Source organism: Leuresthes tenuis, unplaced genomic scaffold, assembly GCF_036924035.1.
Source record: "Leuresthes tenuis unplaced genomic scaffold, fLeuTen1.0.hap1 SCAF_20, whole genome shotgun sequence".
NCBI lineage: Eukaryota > Metazoa > Chordata > Actinopteri > Atheriniformes > Atherinopsidae > Leuresthes > Leuresthes tenuis.
The window spans coordinates 3670038-3688214 of record NW_027325374.1 but is presented as its reverse complement, the minus strand read 5'-3'; the positions used below and the strand labels follow the sequence as shown (position 1 = coordinate 3688214).

The window sequence follows — 18177 nt, the reverse complement described above, 5'->3', positions numbered from 1 at the left end:
GTTTAAGGTTGGGCTGGACGATAAATTGGTTTTAACGATTAATTAGAATTTGCTGTTTATGACCTTTAATATGCACCGCCGATGCTGTTCTGAGGCTCACAACCAACGCTGAATGGAGTAAAGCTGCCCTCTAAACTCCCGCTTAGAGATAGAGAGAGATGACCAACATGGGGGGGTTTGGGGATATATATATATATATATATATATATATAAATAAATCTCATTAAAGGCTAAACTGACCAACCAAGGCCAGTGTTTCACATGCGAAAGCCTCTTCCAGGGAAGCGACACCATGAAGGTTTAAACACTCACTGATATTTGCTTCCTCTTTCATGGAGTTTGGAAACTGCAGCAGTAAAACGGTTTGCTTCTCACCTTCTAACCTTTGTACATCTTTAATCATGGATGGAAATAAATAGTCAGTTTCTGGCGTTTTCCTGCACAGAGCTGCTCTCATGTGGCCAATTATGCCGGTTTATACAACACTTTCTGCCACACTGAGGTCAGTTTATACTGCAATTCATGTCTCCTGATACTCTGAAAACTGCAGGAAAACCTTAAAACTGTAGAAGTGACTGAACACATGTTAGAATATTATGTTTGCTGAGAATAAAACATCTATTAAATAATCATTTTCAGTTTCCTTAAAACTGATTCTTTTAGGTTTTGGATGCAGACTAAATTTAGGACATTTAAATCCTCCACTTTGGAGACTAGAAGACGTTACAATGAGCATTTTTAACAATTTATAGACAGAAGAAGAATACAAACTGAATCTTTTGAAGGAGAAGTTTAGCTGTTATGCATTTGCTTCAAAAGGTCTGAGCTGAGAATTAAGTCATGAAACATTTTGCTCGTCATAATTAATGCTGCATTATTAATCGAATCATAAAATCGACGTCAGCCTGTTTATTCAAAGCATGTATATCATATAATATATAATATAAACAACGACTGAGCACTAATAAACAGTCCATTGATGTCAGTGTTGCCAACTCCTCACCAAGGAAAGTCCTAAAAGTTGCTAACTGACGGTTAGCAACTTTCCTCACCTAATTTGCATAATTGACCAGATGCATGCAACATCTGCTCTGACTGCAGCTGGGAGGGACAGCTGTGAGAAGACCGGGCCTTGGGATGGGGAGGGGCCACGCAGCAACGATACAGGCTTTCATGTCAGACTCAAAACATCTCCACCAGAAAAAGTCACCGGAGAAGTCTGAATACTCGCTAAATGTGGTACAAAGGCTACGTTCACACTGAAGGCTAAGGCTAAGCTCCGCCCTCTCACATCCGCCCAGCTGGACAGTTGAAGCCAGCTTCTGGTGGAAATGTTCTGTACTGAGGAGCTAAGCTAAGGTGCTAAGCCTTAGCTTAGCCCTGCTGGGCGGTTGAAGCCAGCTTCTGGTGGAAATGTTCTGCACTGAGGAGCTAAGCTAAAGTGCTAAGCCCCGCCCACTCACATCCACCCAGCTGGACAGATGAAGCCAGCTTCTGGTGGAAATGTTCTGCACTGAGGAGCATGCATCTTCCATCCAGCAGCAGCCTCAGAGGATATAAGAGCCCAGTGGATAAACTATATCTGAGGCTAATGTTCCAGCAGAGTTAGCTAAAGACTGTGAATGTGCAGCAGCCACTTTTCATCCCACTGTTTTAACAACTTGGTCCAGTTCAACGCTGGACTGAAGGAACTGAGCCACAAAGAGGATCAGTTCCAACTCTCAGAGCCTGAACTTCAGAGCAGGGAAATGGAAGCATCTGAGAAATAACTCCTCATGGTTTATTTACTGATTTATTTTTTCCTTTAGCAGCAGCTAACGCTAACAGCTTAGCTAATGAAGATGACATACACCAACTTCTAAGGAGTTACTGCTGTTCCCTTCTGAAAGATGAACATTATTGTTCCCTCATTACTTTGTTAGCTGAAGCTTTCTAGTTTCTGTAACTCAGACAACCTGCAGCTGTGTTTAAGGTGTGTTTCCAACACAACACTCTCCTGTTAACGTTACATTATCTGCATGTTTCTGATAAAGATGTAGGTCTCCAGGTATAATTGTTTAATGAGGTTAATATACAGTAATTAACGCTACACATGCATTACTACGAGTGACGCTGTGCACATCTCCAGCTTGGTCCATTACCGTTTAACAGAAAGCATTGTTTGCTAGCATCTGAGCTAACTTACAGCTACATGCTAAACTATTTCCCTCTGGGATCAATAGAGTAACTATATCTGTTTCTATATATAGAGCTGGAGTGTTTTTGGTACAACTGGAGGAACAGCTTCATTATGTTTGTTTTGAGTAGCTGCTGACCTCACCAGATGGGCTGGGTGGGCGGGGTTAAGCATGTGCTAAGTCTCCACCCCTAAAAGCAGACTGTCAATAAGACAGCTGTGAAAAGAGAGCTTAAACAAGAACCCCTGTGCTTAAACCAACAGGTATTCTTACCAAAACCTGCCTCGTATATCTCACTAAAACCTCAGAAGATTGTAGCATAATGGCTCACTCTGAAAGCAACTGTTTCAGAGAGCTCAGACATGACTATTTCCAGAGGAAGCAGAAGAAAGTCGAGCTGTAAAGACCCAACACGAGAACCTGTTCACATCTGCATCGGTGCACTTCTGCCAAGCATCAGACATCAGCGAGGTGATGATAATCACACCAAGAGGCCCAGCTTTTTCACAGCAAACCACAGGATGAGCAGCAATGCTGACATGCTTCAGATGTGGCATGAAGAGGAGGAGGAAGGAGTGAAGGTGGTTAGCAGAGGATGGGGGCTGAAGCAGCTGTCAAACAGGATGCTACAAACTTGTGAACTATGATGGTGGGCTGAGCTGAAGCCGATGGCCTCATATGCTCCGTTAAAAGTAATTATATTGTACACAGTCAATGATACAAGTTTGCGCTTCATTTCAAGCCATTAAGCATGGCTGTGTGAGGTTTACATAACACATTAAGCCTCAAATTCTGTACAATCAGGATGAAAACAGCAGCAAAGTCCCTCGTTTGATCTTCCTCTTCGTCCCGTCCCGTTACCCTCGGCTCCTCCTCGTCAATCATTCCACCCTCATCTAATCTGAAGGAGCTCGGCTGCAGCGCAGCTTTAACCGAGCACATATTTGTTTGGTTTTGAGGCGATAATCTGTGACATTTATCAGTGGGGAACACTCCAGAGTCAACATGATTAAAACTGCTGCACTATTTAGCACGATAACACATTCATCATTTATTAAGGACGGTTGCTACACAACGCTGCCTTCTCCAGCCTCAGCCCTACCGGCTGGAAGCTTCTTTCATTTCATCTGCTTATTACAAACCTCCCACACTCACGCTGGCTGCTTTCATGTGGAAACATCGTTACACAATAACTCTGTCATGCTTGAACTCAAACTAAAGGTTTGCTTTATACAAACCGACTCATGTGGCGCACATGAGCCGTTTTTAAGTATTTTTGGGCGAATTAAAGACTTCTGCTGGGTCTGATAAAAGGATTTTTGGCCATGTGGAGCCATCTGAATAATCTATAATCACTATTTTAACTCCAGTTTACCACCTTACCTCTGCTTGAAGATGCATCTGAACCTCCTGGCGATCCAACGGTGGCTGCATGCAGGTAACATGGCTCCATGTTCGGTTTATAGGCAGAGAACTGGTTCGTATTCTGCAGATGGTGGAAGGAAGAGTTCAGCTTTTATCTGGATTAAACAGTACATTCATGGTCCTCAGAAGGTGAATCCTGATCACTTTGGTGATCCTGTGACTTAAAGCGCCTCTGTGAGGGCAATGATTGGCCACAGGAGAGTTTTAACTGCAGGTTTAAGCTACGGTGAGTCTTGATTTCCAAAATAAAAACTTACCAGGAACCTTCAGGGATAACAAAAGAAGAAGAGGCGGGAGATAACCAGGAGCTGAGAGGCTTAGATACATGCTGTGGAGCGTAAAGCAACAGGGTCGGAGGTATCTGGTCAGTCATTACGACGTCCAACCTTTGTAGGAGGGATAGTTCAAGAACAAGGGGATAAGTCTTGGTTGGGGGGGACCAAAAGCTCGCTCTTACAGATGTTTAGCTGAAGATGGTGCATCTTCATTCAAGAAGATGTGTCAGAATCATCTGCATAGCAGTGATGAAGGAAGCAATGCAGCCAGCAGGCTCCAGGAGGTGGTGCACTTTCCAAAGAGAAGGGGCCCCAGGATTGAGCCGTGGGGCATCCCAGTAGCAAGATGTTTGTCCTTCCCATCAAACTTTGAGAGAACAACCAGTGAGGTATGATTCAAGCCATGTGTGCCATGCCTGAGATCCCCATTATTTATCAGGATTTATCAGGGAAGATGAGAACCGTCGCTTTGGTTTGGATCCAGAGTCTTGTTTCACAAGAGGAAGTCCGTGAGCAGTTCTCTAATTTCCTCCGATAGCCTTCGTCTGAAAGCTCAGAAACAAGATGAACCTCAGCAGAGTGATAATCTGCATCTGTGTCATGTTTAACAGCAGGTCCAGCGTCTGTTCCTTTGAACGAATGTGACCATAAGATGATGTTTGATGTGGGTGGATTACCTTCGACTTCAGGGCTCACCGGATCCGGCAGGCGGGGAGGCGGAGTCTGTCTAAAAATAAACATCTGAGCATCGGTGTGAGAAGTAAACATGACGAAACCACACGTGGGACCAAATCATTCCAAGACAACTTGATGTTTTTACTCTTGGCTTGATGTGCCGACGCCGAGGGGGCGGGGCTTATGACCTCATTCCCTTCTTCGAATCAACAAATGAGACACCGACAGCCTTGATGTATAAGAGGGTCACCTTTATTGTCACAAAAACACAACAGGAATGTACAAAAGCAGCAACCGTTTTTGTCTGGTTGATTTTTCTCACACGAAGCAGCAACTTTTACTCTCCGAACACAAAGTTGCTGCTGTGCTTTGCTCTGTTTAGTTGGTCTTTAGTTATAGTACACTGACTTTGTAGTAGTTTATCATTCTTCACGATTCACAAACAACACTTACCCCACACAGCAAGCATCACTTTCAGACTGAAGGAACAGAATTAGCTGATGTACAATATCATTCAGAGATCTTCTGGTTGTTTTTTCTTTATTCTCACAGGAGGGGGGGCTTCACCCATTTTGAACATAATACAAAACTCTATGTTACTGTACACTTTTTGTTTACTCTATCATACACTCACAGGTATACACAGAATTATTGACAAGAAAATGAGACCTCTGTTGACCCAGCGTGCAGATTTCCAGGAATGTATACAGTTTGCATGCCATTTTGGAGTATTTTTTTTTTCCTTTTTATAAAAATTCCACATAAAATCGGTTTCTTTTCATATATGATTTGGGTTTATATACATGATTTCCACATCCACAAATAGTTAAACAATCACACGTTCATCGATAAACAGGTTAAACCGTGTACTCTGTGTATTGAACACACACACACACACACACCGTTGGTTATAATAGAGGAAAACAGCTACGTATGAGGCGTCCCGTTGGCGTGGCGACCGTTTCATGTGCTTTTTTTTTTTTGTTGGTTTTCTTTTTTAAGAAATGCGGCGGCACGACTTTACCGTTCGCAAGCACCGCCTGGTCTCTACAACAAAGTGTGGTCATGGTTTGTTTCATGGTCAGCAGAAAAAATAAAAGAATCTTCAACGCAGAAAAATAAAAATTTACAGAATAAATGTGTTACATGCGTATGAATCGTCTTCAAGTATAAAAATACAAAAAAACTTGATTATATAAAACATAGATGACACTTCTTTTTTACATGTTCTCTTCAAAACAAAAACTAAATGCTCATTTAATAATAATAATTATTATAATAATAATAATAATATACAATATATCTGTGGAGCGGTTCAGGTTTTACTTGCTACAAATACATTCCTAAAATGTATTAGTTAGAAACTCTAATTTTCTTTCCCTCCAGCATCAGGTCACGCAGCACAAAGTGTTAATTATGATTAATCCTCTCGTTTAAGATTTCCCACCAAAAACCTTTCAGCTCCACGATAAACTACTTTAGGAAGGTTTGACCTCTGAAAGTAAAACAGAATCTGTGTCCCAGTTTCACACTTTGAACCAGCTGTGGTTGCCGTGGAAATAACCATCAGCCTCGGTTGCTGTTTTTGGGGCTAAAGTTTTATTCTGCAGGACTCTTTATTCTGAGTTCCTGTAAATGAGCTGTTAATTAGAAGAATAAACACCAAGAGAGTTCAGCACAATGCTCGGACCGGGAAGGGAGGAATAACTTTTCCTCGATTAGAGATATGAAACTTTGATAGATTGCATTCGTCCATCTTTTAACAGACAACACGAATAGCCAATGACAGCGAGAGGAGCGCCGGGCTGAACCAATCACGTGGCTGGAATAGAGTCATGCCGGCAGCTGGAGGGATGATGCTGATAAGAAGGGCCTGAAAAGGTTGTGGTGTGGATAAGAACAATAAGAACAGGTGCTGATCCTCCCCCAATAAGAACAGGTGCTGATCCTCCCCCAATAAGAAGAAGTGCTGATCCTCCCCCAATAAGAACAGGTGCTGATCCTCCCCCAATAAGAACAGGTGCTGATCCTCCCCCAATAAGAACAGGTGCTGATCCTCCCCCAATAAGAACAGGTGCTGATCCTCCCCCAATAAGAACAGGTGCTGATCCTCCCCCAATAAGAACAGGTGCTGATCCTCCCCCAATAAGAACAGGTGCTGATCCTCCCCCAATAAGAACAGGTGCTGATCCTCCCCCAATAAGAACAGGTGCTGATCCTCCCCCAATAAGAAGAAGTGCTGATCCTCCCCCAATAAGAACAGGTGCTGATCCTCCCCCAATAAGAACAGGTGCTGATCCTCCCCCAATAAGAACAGGTGCTGATCCTCCCCCAATAAGAACAGGTGCTGATCCTCCCCCAATAAGAACAGGTGCTGATCCTCCCCCAATAAGAACAGGTGCTGATCCTCCCCCAATAAGAACAGGTGCTGACCCTCCCCCAATAAGAAGACCACAGAGTCTGCTTCATCCAGAATCTCAGAGACGCCGTAATATCACAAATTCAGCAGCTTATTGGATCGTAAAAGACTTGCTGCCAATAAGCAGAGTGGAAAATAAGGGGATCAAGTGGATCCGATATATATCGATATCGACCGATATGAAGAAAAATATCGTGATATGACTTTTTCCCCATATCGCCCTGTACGATGTAGTGCTAATTAAAGGGACAAAATACCAAGAATCCACAAAGAAAATGTCTTAATAAGGTGATAAAATAGTGAAACTGATGTCAAAATCCACTGAGAAAGACAAATTAGACTCAAGGTGAAGGTCCAGAGTTTGATTCCAGAGTATATTTCTGTTAATATACTTCCGTTTGTACAACTTTTAACTCGGTTTAACCAAGTTTTAGCCCCGACGTGGACCGTTTAGATGTCTTTCAGACACCTTCTCAACCAAAAAAATACTCAAAAAGGGGAAGTTTTTGTTCAGTTGATGTTAAATTTGTTTAGGACCTCTGATCTTTCTGAGGCAGGATGTACTCTAAAATGAATTCCTTCACTCAAACCCAGTTAAAACTGCTTTGTCCTTCATATTTATCCATGTCTAAGCTGGTTTCAAGCATAAACTTCTTTATATTAACCTGTTTGAGAAAGAACAAATCACAATATGCTCCTTTTGAGGAGTTCTGCACGATTTCAGATTTTTCTCTAAAATTAATTCCTTCATTCAAACCAAGTTAAAACACCTTCTCAACCAAAAAAATACTCAAAAAGGGGAAGTTTTTGTTCAGTTGATGTTAACTCTGACTCTGATCTGTCTGAGGCAGGATGTCCAAAGCTAATTTTCCCACATTTCGATGTTCTTTCAGCTCACAAACTGTATCCAGATGTCCAGATATGTCTCCAGATATCTATTAAACTACTAATAATTCAAGTTGTTGCATTAATATTGACAGGATTATTCTGTGGACTGAACGCTGATAACAGAGTTTTGATGCATTTTAAACAACTAGTGGGCATCTTTAAAGTGTCTCCAGCTGTGAGAGTCTAGTTATCTTTGTTTGAGCTTAAAGCTGAAGTCTGACATTGACTCTTTAAAGCATACTTTGTTCTATTTAATTAGATTAAATATGATGTAATAGTATTTACGTTTCTATAGCTCGTTTTTCCAGCTTTGTTTATGTTTTTGTGCTCAAAAAGCATTAAAAAAAGCATCTTTAATTGGCATACAGGCTGTTTCTGCATGGTTTTGATTCGGTGTGGAAATGGGACACAGATACTGTGTTTGTTAGTTATGGTGGAAGATGGATTTTACGTGTTTGACTGCTTCATGATGCAGGTCCAGAGCCGCTGTGATCACCTCCGAATGTAAAAAAGGACGACTGTTCGCCCAGTGGGACGTAATTTAAAGACAAAATCTCACACCTTCAAGGTCTGAACTGGGAATTAGAAGTCCAAAACCGGAATGATCCGAGTACTCACTCCTCACGCAATTAGTCCAGATGAGACCTGAGAGACCTGAGAAGCAGACAGAGGATGACAAAAGGCAAAGCAATGGAGAAAGAAAAGACTGGCTCACAGAAAAATGACGTTAGAAGAAGCAGTGAAGGGAAACATCAGCGATCGGCTGGATCAATGAGCTCAGCACTGCCCCAAAAAGCAAGCGGAGGGAGGATTTCAGAGCAAAGGAGGAAAAAATTCAATGGAGACATGAAGCGGTGAAGGGGAAAAGAAAAAAGATAAATCAAAATTTACTAACAGACAAATGTACTTCAAGTTTTTGTTAAATATGTTATCTGTGATGAGTGAGTCACTGAAGCCGAACGCAGGCTCCCTGCACTACCGCTGCTCTACGCTTCGATCTGATTGGCCGACCGGGATGTTGGGTTTTTGGTGCATCGGCGTGACAGTCCTCGTGCTCTCGGGTAGACGAGAGAGGCTGTCGCTGAGCTGCAAACAGGCAGAAATGATGCAGAGCTGCACTGCTGTCAGAAAATGTGCCCTCATTCAGCTCCTCTTCCTCCTCTGTGACGCAGTGGAAACAGCAGAGGAGGAAGAGGAGTACAAAGGAGAGGAAGCAGCAGAGAGGCGATCAAATGACAGCGATGACAGCGGGGAAAGTGGGCAGGAAAGGGCAGGATGAGGGGAGGAGAGGAGGAGATATGACAGGAGAGAGGTGTGAAAATGAAACAAAAAGGAGACTGAAGGAATAGAACAGAGCAATTAGGAAACAAGGAGAGGGAACGAGGGAGAAGATGAAAGGGAACAAGAAAGGGAGAGGAGGATGAGGAGATAAAATGAGACAAGGCTGGGAAGAAACAAGGAAACAAGGAGAGGAGACATGGAACAAAGATGATGGAAGGAGACAAGGAGAGGAAACGAGGGAAAAGGAAGAAACAAGGAAACAAGGAGAGGAGACAGGAAATGACATGCAGTTAGGAAACAAGGAGAGGAATTAAGAAAGGTGACAAGAGAGGGTGGATGAGGGTAAGCAGAGAAAAGGAAACAAGGAGAGGTGACATGGAACAAAGATGATGGAAGGAGACAAGGAGAGGAAACGAGGGAAAAGGAAGAAACAAGGAAACAAGGAGAGGAGACAGGAAATGACATGCAGTTAGGAAACAAGGAGAGGAATTAAGAAAGGTGACAAGAGAGGGTGGATGGAGGGTAAGCAGAGAAAAGGAAACAAGGAGAGGAGACATGGAACAAAGATGATGGAAGGAGACAAGGAGAGGAAACGAGGGAAAAGGAAGAAACAAGGAAACAAGGAGAGGAGACAGGAAATGACATGCAGTTAGGAAACAAGGAGAGGAATTAAGAAAGGTGACAAGAGAGGGTGGATGGAGGGTAAGCAGAGAAAAGGAAACAAGGAGAGGAGACATGGAACAAAGATGATGGAAGGAGACATGGGAAAAGGAAGAAACAAGTAGTAGATGAGGAAGGTGAGAACATAAGGAGATGAAGGGTACAGACAAGGAAACAAGGAGAGAAAACAAGGGAAAAGGAAGAAACAAGTAGATGAGGAAGTGAAAAGTGACCTAAGGAGATGAGGGTGGAGACAAGGAAACAAGGAGAGGAATTAAGAAAGGTGACAAGACAGGGTGGATGGAGGGTAAGCAGAGAAAAGGAAAAAAGGAGATGATGAGAGAAAAAGAAACAATGAAAAAACAAGTTGAAGTAAATGAGGGACCAAGGAAACAAGGAGAGGAGACATGGAACAAAGATGATGGAAGGAAACAAGGAGAGGAAACGAGGGAAAAGGAAGAAACAAGGAAACAAGGAGAGGAGACATGGAACAAAGATGATGGAAGGAAACAAGGAGAGGAAACGAGGGAAAAGGAAGAAACAAGTAGATGAGGAAGTGAAAGGTGACATAAGGAGATGAGGGTAGAGACAAGGAAACAAGGAGAGGTGACAGAGAGAGGAAAGGGAACCCGATGAGAGGGAATAAGGAGGAGTTGGTGAGGAGAGAAGAGAAGAGGAGGCATGTTTGTGGCCCGTCTTTCTTTAAACTCGCCGGCAGCAGCAGAGTCTCTGCGGCTCCTCTCTGCACCAAATTAAAAAACCGAGGGCCGCCGCCGCTCTGCTGCTGCTAATGAGTGACGGACATCTTCCTCCCATCAGACTCCTGAGAGTCTCTCACGGCTGCAGACGGTTTGTCCATCCAAATGTTCAGTCAGGCCAAAGTTACGCTGAGGAAGGTTAAAGATGGAGGTTCACGTAGAGGAAGGTTAAAGATGGAGGTTCGCGTAGAGGAAAGTTAAAGATGGAGGTTCGCGTAGAGGAAGGTTAAAGATGGAGGTTCACGCTGAGGAAGGTTAAAGATGGAGGTTCACGTAGAGGAAGGTTAAAGATGGAGGTTCACGTAGAGGAAGGTTAAAGATGGAGGTTCACGCTGAGGAAGGTTAAAGATGGAGGTTCGCGTAGAGGAAGGTTAAAGATGGAGGTTCACGTAGAGGAAGGTTAAAGATGGAGGTTCACGTAGAGGAAGGTTAAAGATGGAGGTTCACGTAGAGGAAGGTTAAAGATGGAGGTTCACGTAGAGGAAGGTTAAAGATGGAGGTTCACGTAGAGGAAGGTTAAAGATGGAGGTTCGCGTAGAGGAAGGTTAAAGATGGAGGTTCGCGTAGAGGAAGGTTAAAGATGGAGGTTCACGTAGAGGAAGGTTAAAGATGGAGGTTCACGTAGAGGAAGGTTAAAGATAGAGGTTTACGTAGAGGAAGGTTAAAGATGGAGGTTCACGTAGAGGAAGGTTAAAGATGGAGGTTTACGTAGAGGAAGGTTAAAGATGGAGGTTCACGCTGAGGAAGGTTAAAGATGGAGGTTCACGCTGAGGAAGGTTAAAGATGGAGGTTCACGCTGAGGAAGGTTAAAGATGGAGGTTCGCGTAGAGGAAGGTTAAAGATGGAGGTTCGCGTAGAGGAAGGTTAAAGATGGAGGTTCGCGTAGAGGAAGGTTAAAGATGGAGGTTTACGTAGAGGAAGGTTAAAGATGGAGGTTCACGTAGAGGAAGGTTAAAGATGGAGGTTCGCGTAGAGGAAGGTTAAAGATGGAGGTTCGCGTAGAGGAAGGTTAAAGATGGAGGTTCGCGTAGAGGAAGGTTAAAGATGGAGGTTTACGTAGAGGAAGGTTAAAGATGGAGGTTCACGTAGAGGAAGGTTAAAGATGGAGGTTCACGTAGAGGAAGGTTAAAGATGGAGGTTCACGTAGAGGAAGGTTACAGATGGAGGTTCACGCTGAGGAAGGTTAAAGATGGAGGTTCACGTAGAGGAAGGTTAAAGATGGAGGTTTACGTAGAGGAAGGTTAAAGATGGAGGTTCACGTAGAGGAAGGTTAAAGATGGAGGTTCACGTAGAGGAAGGTTAAAGATGGAGGTTCGCGTAGAGGAAGGTTAAAGATGGAGGTTTACGCTGAGGAAGGTTAAAGATGGAGGTTTACGCTGAGGAAGGTTAAAGATGGAGGTTCACGTAGAGGAAGGTTAAAGATGGAGGTTCACGTAGAGGAAGGTTAAAGATGGAGGTTCACGTAGAGGAAGGTTAAAGATGGAGGTTCACGTAGAGGAAGGTTAAAGATGGAGGTTCACGTAGAGGAAGGTTAAAGATGGAGGTTCACGTAGAGGAAGGTTAAAGATGGAGGTTCGCGTAGAGGAAGGTTAAAGATGGAGGTTCACGTAGAGGAAGGTTAAAGATGGAGGTTCACGTAGAGGAAGGTTAAAGATGGAGGTTCACGTAGAGGAAGGTTAAAGATGGAGGTTCACGTAGAGGAAGGTTAAAGATGGAGGTTTACGTAGAGGAAGGTTAAAGATGGAGGTTCACGTAGAGGAAGGTTAAAGATGGAGGTTCACGTAGAGGAAGGTTAAAGATGGAGGTTCGCGTAGAGGAAGGTTAAAGATGGAGGTTTACGCTGAGGAAGGTTAAAGATGGAGGTTTACGCTGAGGAAGGTTAAAGATGGAGGTTCACGTAGAGGAAGGTTAAAGATGGAGGTTCACGCTGAGGAAGGTTAAAGATGGAGGTTCGCGTAGAGGAAGGTTAAAGATGGAGGTTCACGCTGAGGAAGGTTAAAGATGGAGGTTCGCGTAGAGGAAGGTTAAAGATGGAGGTTCGCGTAGAGGAAGGTTAAAGATGGAGGTTTACGTAGAGGAAGGTTAAAGATGGAGGTTCGCGTAGAGGAAGGTTAAAGATGGAGGTTCACGTAGAGGAAGGTTAAAGATGGAGGTTCGCGTAGAGGAAGGTTAAAGATGGAGGTTCACGCTGAGGAAGGTTAAAGATGGAGGTTCGCGTAGAGGAAGGTTAAAGATGGAGGTTCGCGTAGAGGAAGGTTAAAGATGGAGGTTCGCGTAGAGGAAGGTTAAAGATGGAGGTTTACGTAGAGGAAGGTTAAAGATGGAGGTTCGCGTAGAGGAAGGTTAAAGATGGAGGTTCACGTAGAGGAAGGTTAAAGATGGAGGTTCGCGTAGAGGAAGGTTAAAGATGGAGGTTCGCGTAGAGGAAGGTTAAAGATGGAGGTTTGCGTAGAGGAAGGTTAAAGATGGAGGTTCACGTAGAGGAAGGTTAAAGATGGAGGTTCACGTAGAGGAAGGTTAAAGATGGAGGTTCACGTAGAGGAAGGTTAAAGATGGAGTTTCGCGTAGAGGAAGGTTAAAGATGGAGGTTCACGTAGAGGAAGGTTAAAGATGGAGGTTTACGTAGAGGAAGGTTAAAGATGGAGGTTCGCGTAGAGGAAGGTTAAAGATGGAGGTTTACGCTGAGGAAGGTTAAAGATGGAGGTTCACGTAGAGGAAGGTTAAAGATGGAGGTTCACGCTGAGGAAGGTTAAAGATGGAGGTTCACGCTGAGGAAGGTTAAAGATGGAGGTTCACGCTGAGGAAGGTTAAAGATGGAGGTTCACGCTGAGGAAGGTTAAAGATGGAGGTTCACGTAGAGGAAGGTTAAAGATGGAGGTTTACGTAGAGGAAGGTTAAAGATGGAGGTTCACGTAGAGGAAGGCCTGAAACCCGAGTGGAAAACTAAAAAGGACGATCCTGCTTCATAGCAACTTTATTTTAGGGTCTTTCTGCAGCGCCCCCAGAAGGGCGGGCATGTAAATTAACTCCCAGGGAGGAAATGGAATCGCCTAATTTGCATGCAATGACATCACTGATGACATCACAACTGGTGTCGTTATCTGTGAGCTTCATTTGTTCTTAGAGGGACAAAAAGGGACAACAACTCGGGATTTGACCAATCTGTCTCCTCGCTGACGGACGGGCTCATTCAGAGTGTCTAACCCCCCCACAACGCTTCATCAGAACCGTCCCCCTCTAACGGGAACTTCTCGCCCTCTGACCCGAACTAAAACGTCGCAATAAAAGCTGCTTCAGGAGCAAAAACACGATGTTTTATGTCATTTACGTGAACATTTAGAACGGGAAGGCAACTTTATTCAAGTTAGCCGTAGATTTATCCGTTTTTTGCCATGAAAAACAAACCATTCGTGGTTCCTTTCCTGACGAGGGATCTATGAATGTGCCACTGTAGCCCCGCCCACATCTCTGCCCGCCATTGCCTCAGTTCTGTGCAGGACCGGAGACTCTCGGGTTGTTCACGCCACCATCCCCCTTCTCCTGGTTTTATTCTGAGCGAGAGCTGCCCGGCTGGGTCACGCTCAGACGAGAGAGTTGGTTTTAACGTGAAATCACGAAATAAACCTTAAGTTCAACCCACTGGATCATCACATGATTCGTGTGCTTTTTACATAGTTCCAGGAAGTCCCTCCGATTATTTAATGCATTAAAACAGAAGGAAAGATACGATTTTTCATTATTTATATACCAACAAAGCGTTTTCAAACATCTTGGTAAAATGTCCAGTTACTGATGGATATTTTCTGTACTTTTATGACATTCTGTCTACCATAAATTCAGGTTTTGGCTTTTGGTTGGACAAAACATCTGAAGGCCTCTGAGAAAACAATCGATATTAAAAACTAATGGGAAGTAGAATCTAAGCCAAATTAGCTCAAATTGGGATCTCTGAGGGGTTAAAAAGCTCAGATAAATGTCTTAAATGGCATTAGTTTCAATGTTTTTAATCAAAAAGTGAAATATTTCACTTCTATTTCTATTATTCTAGGATTTAAATGCTTCCAGTCACTATTCCTCCTCCTAATTCGTTCCCTGCTTACATTCAACCTTCCACCTCGTACTCACTCTCATCGTCTTGCATAATAAGTCGTAGCATTATAGCTGTTAAAAGGCAAGTGAGCTAGCTTAACGGACTGGCCTCTTGGCTGGAATGTGAACCTTTCTGCTGGCTTCGCCGACGTACTGAAACTGCAGCGCTGCCTGCTAACCTTCAGGTTAAAGGATGGGTGACAGAAGAAGAGCAACGTGGTGTAATTACTGGATGGAGATGGAGGAGGGAGGAGGGATACATGGGCGGACAAGTGAAACAACATCGTTTAGACCTTGATATAAAAATCATTCCGTGGCTTTTTACTGAAGATCGTGTCGCACAACGGAGGTAAAAGATGCCTCTGAATGCATCTGCCTATGGAAATAAAGCTAGTTTAATTAGCCACAAGCACCACCAAAACCTTCCCCAGGAAATCAAGACATCAACAGACTCGTACGACAAAAACTTGATCTCTAAGCAAGCTAGGTTAGATCCAGTAACTCAAATGTTAAAACAAACATCAAGAACTGGGAAGAAAATCCCGTTTCTGCAGATCGCTCCCTCATAGCGTCGCTGGAAGAGCCTACAGAGTTTATCGTCCGGCACGAGCCGCAGGGGGAGGAGCTTCCTCTGAAGTGACCGCAGAGGGAGGAGCCAGAGGCAGGCCAAGCATCTGAGGTGGAAGTTTAGAAGTGGAATACCTGCTGCTGGCCCTGGACTTTGGGGAAATCCTCTTTCTGCTTGCGGGTCTTGGGCCTCTCCAGGCTGCCTTGTTGAAGGTGTTTGAGCCGGGCTGCGACCGTCGGGCCCTTCGTCGGCCCCGGGGAGTTACTGCTGTACTGTGGGGGCAGAAGAGGGGGTATCAACAGGGGTGGGGGGGGGCACACATACGCCTGTCATAACGCTTTAAACCCACTCTTATCTATCTGAGCTGCTTTTCTACACCGTTTACACACTGTAAACCTGCAAAAAGCAGAATCTAAAACAGGTATTTTTATTTTTATAGCACAAAACAACCGTGAATTTCAAAGCCTGAAGGTGGCGCTGCCTGTAAATACACAGCAGACAGGAAAATCATGTATTTCTTTAGGGTTTCTAACACTTTGGACACTTCTTTAACATCTGATAGTGGTTTAAAAGCACTTAGAAATACACATGCTCTGCTAAAACCTCATCATAGCGTAGTCGAGTCAGATTTTCTGATCTTTGGATGAAGTAATATGTTATTTGAGGACATTTAGGCATTAAACTGGTTTTAAAAAGCACGTTTTAAACCCTCAGAGACGCTGATGTCTGCTCAGTCGAGCCACAGTTGCATGTAAACAGGAAGTGGTTTGATTGTTTTGGTACAGCTCAGCTTCCAGATACAGAATTAGCACAACTGTGTGGCTGCAAAATGAGGAGAATAAACTCAGAAAATCCTTTTTATCGGACACTGTGACAAGAAAATATTTGGGCACAGCTCAAAAAATTAGAATATCGTGAAAAAGTTCAATACAGAGCGACATATTTCGAGCCTTTATTTCTTATCATTTTGATCATTCTGGTCCACAGATAATAAAAACCCAAAAGTTAGTGTCTCAGAAAATTAGAATACGACATAAGATCAATAAAAAAAGGATGTTTTAAGCAGAAATCTCAGGCTTCTGCATTTCTATGCACAGCCTGCTTTGATAGCAGCCTTCAGCTCATCTGCATTGAAAGATTCTCTTTGGGGTACGAAGGCAACGATTCGATTTTTGGATCGAATATCGGGCATCGTGACTATGGGCCGATCCATATCGGCCCATTTATTTATTTATTTCCCCCCCCTTGTCCTGTCCAGCATTAGCATTCATCCAAGGGTCTTCAGCCCCCTCTAGTGGTGAAAAACTCGTCAAGTTGGGACTATCTCCGATTTAGTTTTTACCAAGCTGGAGAAGCTGTTGTTTTTTCCTTTATTATTTAATATTTATTTTGTTTTACATTGGATTTTGAATCCTTAATTGCACCGACTGAACCAGTTACACTTATTTTCATGGTTCAGATCGTTTTACTGGTGCACAATTATTAGATAAATAAGTAATTCGGGACATTTATGTCTGTTTATTTGTTTTTAAGTCAGTAAGTGATCCCAGACTTTTCCACACAATGAAACTTACCGTTTGTTACCATAATCCTGTTTTTCTGTATCGGATCAGTATCGGCCGATACTAAACCTCAGATATCGGTATCGGAGGTGGAAAAAAGCGGATCGGTAACAGAAGCAGTTACCTTTTATCTTTATGGTACCGTTTCAAACGCCTGCTTCATGTAGTCGACCCGCGGTACGAGCTGCCCGGCCGAAAATACTCCTGCAACGCTGTCTGTTTTCCATTTTTCAATTTAAGATTGGGATAAAACCGAAATCGTGGTTTTATTTTTAAGAAATCGTGATCTGATATTTTTGCCATATCGCCCATCCTTAGCCTCAGTCTCACTCCTTGTGAAGCTCCATCAAATTCTTAACTGGATTTTGCTTGACAACCCTGTCACGGCTGCAGTTATCCCTGCTGCTGGCGCACCTGTTCCTTCCACTCAGCTTCCTCTGAATATGCTCGGATGCAGCAGAACAACCAGCTTCTTCAGCAGTGGCCTTTGATGGCCAATCCTCCTGTCTTCTGGACATCAGCAGTCTGCAGCCCACTGACCCAAACTGAGAGCCTGAGAGAGGCTCAGGGAACCTTTGCAGGTGTTCTGAGTTAATTAGCTGATAAGGATGTGACACCGTGAGCTTCTAATATTTAACTTTTTCCCCGATATTCACATTTTTTGAGCTGTGCCTTTGGTTGGGCACACGTCTGATGTCTTTACCTGAAAATCCGACACCTTTCTTGCGTTAGAATTTCTTTTTGTCGTGTTTTAAAAGTACAGAAATGTCCCCATGTTGGTTCTAATGACCGACATCAGAAAGAGTCGCTGTTTCTGCTCTCATTCATCACTGCCGGCCCAGTTTAAAAGCAACTTTGTGCTCTTGAAGCACGACCTGAATTTCAAGCATCTGCACATGAGAAGAAGGATCCTTTCTGTCTGCAGCTCTGTCTCCTCCACCTCGCTGTCTGGTGGCATTCGAGTGATAATTCCAACAAAAACAAGGCCTCTTTATTCAGCTAAATGTGTCACCTGAGCTGTGATAAACTGTGATAAAGTCTGCGAGGCAAAACTGAAAGCAAGTCGATCACAGCAGCGGTTAAACGTTTCACAAACACATTCAGAGTCCGAAGAGGGACTGGAAGTCAGCAGAGGACAGCAGCAGAAAGAGAAGTTCAGTTGGAACCACACAGCACTTACATACCCTCTCAAGTTTTATCGCTTTTGTTCGGTTTTAATCGCATAAATCTCCAAACTTTGCACTTTGTAACTGTGTTAAAAAGAGAAAAGACAGAAATATTCACACCCTCCTCTTTGGCACCAATGGCAGCTTCAAGTCCTCTCATAGATGATCCTAAGAGCTTCTCCCAGCTTTGCTGTCCTTCAGAAATGTTCAAACTAGGGCTGTCACACGCGATTA

At 43.5% G+C, this 18177-nt stretch overlaps 1 protein-coding gene across 6 annotated transcripts in view; it reads right to left on the bottom strand.

Moving 5' to 3' along the window:
• Nucleotides 1–6458: 6458 nt before the first annotated feature.
• The window catches only part of srcin1b (SRC kinase signaling inhibitor 1b), an 89758-nt gene continuing 78039 nt past the window's right edge, over nt 6459–18177 (bottom strand). For 5 of the 6 annotated variants that reach the window (XM_072373647.1, XM_072373650.1, XM_072373649.1 and 2 more), the window contains one exon: nt 13134–15487. In XM_072373647.1, the coding sequence (XP_072229748.1) occupies nt 15335–15487 (153 nt within the window). In that variant the 3' untranslated portion in view covers nt 13134–15334. Of the gene's footprint in view, nt 8643–13133; nt 15488–18177 lie in introns of those variants that run through there. The other variant, XM_072373648.1, reaches the window with a different exon arrangement.